Source organism: Scylla paramamosain, chromosome 2, assembly GCF_035594125.1.
Source record: "Scylla paramamosain isolate STU-SP2022 chromosome 2, ASM3559412v1, whole genome shotgun sequence".
Classification (NCBI taxonomy): domain Eukaryota; kingdom Metazoa; phylum Arthropoda; class Malacostraca; order Decapoda; family Portunidae; genus Scylla; species Scylla paramamosain.
In genome coordinates this window covers 16,058,736-16,066,859 of record NC_087152.1, presented here as the reverse complement: position 1 = coordinate 16,066,859, position 8,124 = coordinate 16,058,736, and the positions used below count along the sequence as shown (strand labels likewise).

The 8,124-nt window shown below is 40.4% G+C and overlaps 1 protein-coding gene across 3 annotated transcripts in view; it reads left to right on the top strand.

The window, feature by feature from the left end:
• Nucleotides 1-4,191: 4,191 nt before the first annotated feature.
• The window catches only part of LOC135110980 (neural-cadherin-like), a 31,379-nt gene continuing 27,446 nt past the window's right edge, over nucleotides 4,192-8,124 (top strand). For 2 of the 3 annotated variants that reach the window (XM_064023791.1, XM_064023770.1), the window contains exons 1-3: nucleotides 4,192-4,368; nucleotides 5,789-5,933; nucleotides 7,351-7,439. In XM_064023791.1, the coding sequence (XP_063879861.1) occupies nucleotides 4,329-4,368; nucleotides 5,789-5,933; nucleotides 7,351-7,439 (274 nt within the window). In that variant the 5' untranslated portion in view covers nucleotides 4,192-4,328. Of the gene's footprint in view, nucleotides 4,373-5,788; nucleotides 5,934-7,350; nucleotides 7,440-8,124 lie in introns of all 3 variants that reach the window. The other variant, XM_064023781.1, reaches the window with a different exon arrangement.

Here is an 8,124-nt window from a genome sequence, read left to right as displayed (position 1 = left end):
ATATATATATATATATATATATATATATATATATATATATATATATATATATATATATATATATATATATATATATATATATATATATATATATATATATATATATATATATATATATATATATATATATATATATATATATATATATATATATATATATATATATATATGGCGTTCACCATATTACCTCAAGGATTTTTTATATTACTTCATTTAATCATTTATAAACGGGCTATGTTGTCATCTGTAAAGCGACGGAAGTTGTGAAAAAAAGACGAAAAAAAAAGTGTTCGTACTCAGCTTATGGGAGAGAGAGAGAGAGAGAGAGAGAGAGAGAGAGAGAGAGAGAGAGAGAGAGAGAGAGAGAGCTTTTTCCTCACTCCAGTACTGTTCATCCAGTTCGCCGCGGAAAGAGAATGACGATGATGACGAAAACTACCGCTGCTGACGATGAAATAAAAAGAGGGAAAAAATACAACGGTGATGATGGCGCTTTTTTGTGGTGTGGTTGTTTCCTGTGGTTTTTATCCTGTGTTACGGCGTTGTATTGATGTTCCAATCCCGGCAGAGCTTTTAGTGTCGGGAGATAGTTGTCTTGTTTGTGTGTGTGTGTGTGTGTGTGTTTGTGGGTGGGTGGAGATGTGTGTGTGTGTGTGTGTGTGTGTGTGTGTGTGTGTGTGTGGGTGGCTGTTTGGGTCGGTGGGTGGATGGATGTGTTTCTCAAGTAATTACAAATATCGTGCCTTTCAATATTAATTAGTACTTTGTTTTATTTTATGAATTTAGATAATTTTGATTTTTCCATTTTATCTTTGTGTTGCATTTTAAATAAGGAGGTTTTCTTTATGATTTTCTGTGAATCATAAGAGGGTACGTGTGATTAGGTGTATTATGATTTTTTTTCCTTTTTCTCATAATTATTGTTTGTAATGGTGTACAGTACTTATGAGCATTAAACTGTCTATCTATCTATCTGTGATGGCGTCCTTTTAAAGTCAGGTTTATTTTCCCTTTTTCTAACTACTTAGCTGGATCATAAACGTGATCATAAACTGGGCAACACGCAGAAATGGTTCAGCAGTTGGCGACTTAGCATGGACTTCTTCCGGATCACCAGTGGTTTTCCGGCGATAAACTCAACTTTGGTGATGATGGAAGAGCGTTTGAAATGACTTCCTGATTAATTAATTAGTTGTCCTGTATTTACTCTGGTGAAATAAAGAGATTCGTCACCTCTCAAACATCATGATAAAATCATTAAAAGCTTGTACGGATATGGAAACACAGACATACATTACGAATTTCCTAGGAAATTCCAGGTTTGGGAAGCCTCCAAATGTTTCCCTGGAAGTTTTCCACCATTGTGAACTAATCATTTTCACCAAGTTCAGATTACAATCATACACTGCAGCTGCCTTACCTACAAACATGATAAGACTTTCACTGCTGCAAAATTTCAATGTGTGCAACAAAATAACCTGTTTTGCAACAGACTGATCCTCACACTAGAATATATTTCATCACATGTGAACGCCACTGTGAGCTGTACCTGTTCATCCATTATGAAAAAGGAAAAGGCATCAAGTTTCCATATAAAAACTGCGATGTACCTATGAAATGGCAGGCTTGTCGCTGTATTTGCTTGCGAATAGTTGTTACCTGTTTTGTTGTCTGTGTTTGTATTTTTCAAGTAAATTTCATGCGTGTCATTCACAGCGAAAAAGAAAGTTTTGCATATGCATCGACTGGAACAAAACACTTATATGTCTAATATATATATATATATATATATATATATATATATATATATATATATATATATATATATATATATATATATATATATATATATATATATATATATATATATATATATACTTCGCGAAAACGTTTTCGTGCGAATGTCGGTCGCTTGGGACGCAGTACGAACGCCTTACCGTCCACATATCCCACGCCACAGTACCGAGCTTGACGTGGGTTTTGAATGTTATGCTTTGACCTTAAACTCGTCCCTCTCATGATGATGATGATGATGATGATGATGATGATGATGATGATGATGATGGCAATGCTGCGCAGTTCTTTTCACGTGTTCTAGACATAAGCGTGATATGTTATTTCAGTCCCAAGTGGAGAAGATTCTTACCGCGCTAATATCTGTAAATCAGCGGAAAATTTCGGTCCAATTTCGTTTTAAGTACATAATACTGATAAGTCTTTTTATGCTCTCTCTCTCTCTCTCTCTCTCTCTCTCTCTCTCTCTCTCTCTCTCTCTCTCTCTCTCTCTCTCTCTCTCTCTCTCTCTCTCTCTCCAGACGCCTCGGTGGAGTATCGCCTAGTGAGCGGGGCTGCGGGGGGTCTGTTCGTGGTGGGACGCCGCTCCGGCCACCTCACCCTCACAGCGCCGCTTGATTATGAAGCCAAAAACAGGGTAAGTCTCCTAATTGAGTTCACTAGTGTACAGAGCTGTGGGGGAGCGCATAGCGGATTTATTACTTATTTGGTGCGGTTGGAGGTGTATTTTCTTTCTTTATTGCTAACTCCAAGAGATATAACCGCACCTGATAGCGTAATTTGTCCATATTAGTTCACTCTCTGCCTCGAGGAGTGAAATTGAGTAGTGAGGCACTGCAGAATACAGAAGCACAGGTACCTTCACCTCCGACCTCTAAATTAAGCAGTGGGTGGCCCGGATCAAATATGGAGGAACAGTATTCATTGCTCCATTATATTCAATAGGAGGGAGGAACGTATGAATACACACAACACGTATCTTAACCTCTGACCTCTCCATCTAACCATACGCGGCACAACCAAAATTATAAAAAAGTATATACAGCTTTTATTTTAGTATTATATTCTATATGAAGGAAAGGTGAATGATCAGCCACTGGGTATTCTATCAGCATAACAAAGGTTACAAATAGAATTTTTGATTGAGTAGAAATACACATATACACTAGGCCGAGCGCTCGGTGCAAAACAGACTCATAAATTTCAAATCAAAGGAAGACATAGGGTGGGGTGAGGAGTGGTGCCCCGTAAACACACTAATATAATGGAGAGTTTGTCATCTCTTTCTTAGGAGAAACGCACGTGGTCTTATTTTCCGTCAGTATTATATTACACAGCAGAATCTTGTACATTATGAATGAGAAATCAAGTGTGTCTTAAGTTCTGAAATAGAGACTCACCAATGGTCAGAAAAGGGATACAACGGAATAAATCATAGATAGCTTAAAGTGGATGGACGTGGCAGAAACATCACATAACTATGAAATGTGGAGAAACCAAAGCTATTTGTCCCACTAGGAGAGCTTGAAGGAAACAACGGGCGTCAGGAAATAGAACACCAGGTGAGGACAGTTGAGACGAGAGGTAGGATCATGATGGAGAACTAGGACTACTATGCTATACTATACATATGTAGGCACGAGACGATAAGGAAAAATCACTGACGTTTGTTACTACGCGCGCGCGCGCGTGTGTGTGTGTGTGTGTGTGTGTGTGTGTGTGTGTGTGTGTGTGTGTGTGTGTGTGTGTTCGTGTGTGTGATACTAATGTTTAGCCTTGATGTCAGTACGAGATCATAGTGGCGGGTCTGGCTGGGGAGGAACGAGCCTTCGTGCGAGTGTCAGTGCGAGCGAAGGATGTCAACGACCTCGCCCCTTCCTTCCCTCGTCCTGTGCTGGAGACCCAAATCACAGAGGAGGACGACAGTCACCTCCCTAAACTCATTCTGCAGGTAAGCCTTAATTAATCAGTGTCCATGCTAATTCTTAATATAGTGCCGCTTTTTTGTAATGCTGAATTTGAGTCCGAAAGATCCAAACCTTTTCATCTCTCGTACTTCAGTGTTGATCATTTGATAACTGAATTGTCGCTACTTGCCGCCCACTCAGGTATCTGCACGCGATGGAGACGCGAGTGACCAGGGGAGGCTTGTGTACACGTTGGAAGGGGACGGTGTCTCTGCCACTCACCCAAGCTTCTCCATCAGCCGCCACTCGGGGCACCTCCACCTACTACAGGTTAACAAATTACTGTGATGTGATTAGAAAACGTATTTTCCTTGTGAAATAGCTAAAGTTTTAATCTTTTATTTTACTGTGCACTACATATTTGAGTCCTTTTTTGTTTCACACATTATCGTGACTCAGGTGTTTTCACGCTTTACCTTTTGCCGCAGGCACTGGATCGGGACGCGCCTCGGGGGCGCGCTCGGTGGAGGCTTATGGTGTGGGTAACGGACGGGCCGCACACAGCCAGCGCCGAGGTGCACGTCAACGTGAAGGACATTAACGACAACGCACCGTTTTTTCCCCAACATGACCATCAACGCTACAGTGCCTGAGAATGCCGAAGCAGGCAGGTACCTGCGGCGAACAGACGTGGGAAAGCAATACAGCTAGTGGGGCTAGATGGTAGTCCACTCATTATATTTCGTGTTTCGATATTAGCTTTAGTTTCATCGCACAGTCCTCACTTTGTTTGTTTTCTTGCAGTGCAGGAATTTCTCGTTTCCACACTTGACTGTTACTTAATGTTCCAATCTTTTGCCTGTTATCTGCTCTTTCCTTCGCCTGCCTCGCGTCCCGAGAGAATCGACGCTCTCTTCTCCTTTAGTGTTCACGACCAAGGGACCCTAGATAAAACCAGCAAATGAATCAGCCTCCGAAATATGCCATGCTCCATCAGGAAGACCACATGCAAGTATTGATGACTCACCTCAGTCACGAAGAATCTCCTCCGTATTGTTGTGGTTATCTCGCATGGCTACGAATTAGCGGCTTCATTTGCAATCCAGAACGGACCAGTCGGCGCACAGCTCACTGCCTGCTTATCCCTCCTGGCGGGCTGGCCGGTAAATGTGCGCCTGGGGGAAGGTAAACAGTGATAACCCTTGACCTATGGGCCTGGCTGAGGGCCACATACTCAGGCGTCAAGAGTACTGAGGCAACGCGGGGCTTAATGTATTTGACCTCACTTACAAGCTGGGTCGCATTTAGCATTTATTATTTGTACGAGTTAACTTATTCCGTGAATTAGTAAAGGAAGAATTCCTTTTGCAGAAACCCCAATGGGTCGATTGTAATATCATGTCACAATATTTGCTTTTCGTAATCCATTTAATGAAATCAGAAAATATCCTAAATCTTACTCTTTTGCACCATTTCTGATAATCCTGTCTCAGGATTCTTACGCCTCGCATCTCAGACTGATGGAATTCTATTCTAAAATTCCCTCCTCAGGACCTGACTGATGCATTCTAAGGAAATCTTATCGACTTCATTATCAGGCTTCATTCTTTAATATATTTCTTCTCATTTTCATACATACTATAATGTTCGTAATATAAATGTATTAGGAAATCTAGACATTGATATTTCTATTTCGTATAGCATCCGTCACTCAGCCGTCGTGACACACCACTTCAATATTAGACAAGTTGTGGTAGGTAGTCTCGGAAATAAAAACTCCTCTATTCTAGACCATTTTGAAAAAAATATATATACGATTCACTACTGTTTATTACTCATTTATACCACGAAACTATAACTGGACTAATTATGCAACCTACACAGCAGCCGACAGTGTGTGAGGCCATCCAGCGCACAGTAAACACCACACTATTGGTTTTACCGTCTTAGCCTGAGTGGACAATTACGCATTCCAGATTATAAATTGCAAGTAAAAAACAAAAAAACAGACCCAAACCCACTGGACAAGATTAAGTAAATAAGTAAATATGAGGCGAGGCGGGTGACGATGCTTCTTGTGACTGCAGGGTGGGAGGTGACCAGTGTGACGGCCACGGACTTCGATGATCCGCGGGAGGGAACTAACGCCATCATCTCATACTCCGTCGAGAAGAATGTCATTGATGAGTTCAGCGGGCAGCCCATTTTTGACATAGATTCCGTCTCCGGCAGGTAATGTTATTATGATTTATACTGACTTGTTCATAATTGTTTGCTGGAACTGACTGAGTGAAGTGTTTAGTATTACGATTTTCCTAGTTCTAAAAGATTTCTTGGGGCTCTCTCTCTCTCTCTCTCTCTCTCTCTCTCTCTCTCTCTCTCTCTCTCTCTCTCTCTCTCTCTCTCTCTCTCTCTCTCTCTCTCTCTCGTGGCAGCTCAATTTCTCAAATGTAAAAACATGCTTTCTTATTTGCATTTTGTGTTCCGATAATTTTGATTTTACGATTCCTGGATGTATCGAACTGTGTGTGTGTGTGTGTGTGTGTGTGTGTGTGTGTGTGTGTGTGTGTGTGTGTGTGTGTTTGTGTCTGTCTGTCTGTCCGTCTGTCCGTTTCTACATCAAAAATTAAATAACATGTCATTTAATCAGGTATTTTTACTAACTGCATTAAAGTTATTAGCTTATGTATCTTCACAAACTTAAGCAAAAACACGTGTAATCTAAACTTCCGTCATCGCTATATGTTATGCTGTTTTCTGTTCATTTCCCATATATTTCAGATCATCACAATAAATTAACAATCCCTGTATCAGAAAAACCTTAGTCACTTTCTTCCCTATAACCCTCCCCCTTTATTTTTTTTCCTTCTTCTTCTTCTTTTTCTTCTTCTTCTTCTTTTCTCTTCTCTCCTTCTGTGTGGGGTTCGTGTTTCCATGGTGTGTTGGGTGCGAAAGTCTGGGAACAACCGCGCCTGAAATGCCTGCCCTGTTGTCTTTCTTGGATGTGAAAAGAACAGATGCTGAAAAGTTTTTTTTTTTTTTTTTTTCTTTTTGGGGGGTCATCAACTGGTGCCTTCATCATAGCAGCATTCAAGGTCGCTTTGTTTCAAGTGTATATTTTATCTTTTTTGGACCAGTGTTTAAGCACGTTTTTTTATTTTTTTTTATTTTTATTTTTTTCCTTGGTTGATTTTTCTCATTCATAAAAGAAAAAGAAAGATCACTTTCTTTTCGTTGACACACACACACACACACACACGCACACACACACACACACACACACACACACACACACACACACACACACACACACACACACACACACACACACACACACCTCCCCTCTGGCACAATATAATGAATCCTCATGTAAAAATATACACATGGCAGTGTGAAAAATATATAAACGAAAAACCAAAACTTTCCACCGCTCAAAAACTTGGGCGGCTGACATGGGAAGGGCTGTCTCTCACCATGAAATTTCAACATGTGAATGTCATTTTATATTCTTAATTCCCACCACTGTTTCCTCTCTTTCTAATTTACGAATCTTCTTGCGTTCATTTCCTCCTTTCAGACTCGTCTTATCATTTCTTACAGTCGTTCCTGGAGAAGCAAGTCTACATGCTTTGTTATTTCTTGCCCCCAGAGTCAGCACCGCTCTGTGTTGCCTCGACCGTGAACGAACACCCTTTTATGCCATTCAGGTGGTGGCGTCTGACGGCGGCGGACTCAAAGGTAAGTGAGAGTGAGATCGTATTCTGCTGTGTGTGTGTGTGTGTGTGTGTGTGTGTGTGTGTATGTGTGTGTGTGTGTGTGTGTGTGTGTGTGTGTGTACTATTTATTTCATGATTGTCAGTCACGCGTCAGCTGCAGGTTAAAGGCCTTTGACGCCTATTTTTTTTTCCCAGACTTTTTTCCCCACTACAAATAAAGCTGTGCTCCATTACGCTTCAAGGAGTTTTATGATTTAGTCTGCCTTTTTATACGCCGTGACGTTATTATCCGCGAGAGGCTTGCTATTCCGGCGGCGCAAAACATGAGCAGCCGATCAGCCGTCACAAATCCTGTGCCTAATATAACGTTTCCACACTCGTCTTTGGATACACGAGTGTAATTGTACGTATCTTGAGCTTCGTTTCTATCTCTGTCCCCTGTTATTATTCCTGCAGATCTACATCATGTGTTACAGTATTCACTTTTTTTTTTTTTTTTACACATTAGTTTCTGATCCCTAGGACAGGAAAACTTTCAGTTCTCTTCAATGTTCCAGTTTCTCCTTAATTATTCATAAATCTACATTTCAACACATTGATTTCTCATTCTATTAAAGGAAAACATTAAATCAAGATATTGTAAGAAACTAAATGGGTGATGACAAATACTCACTTTGTCATATATATATATATATATATATATATAT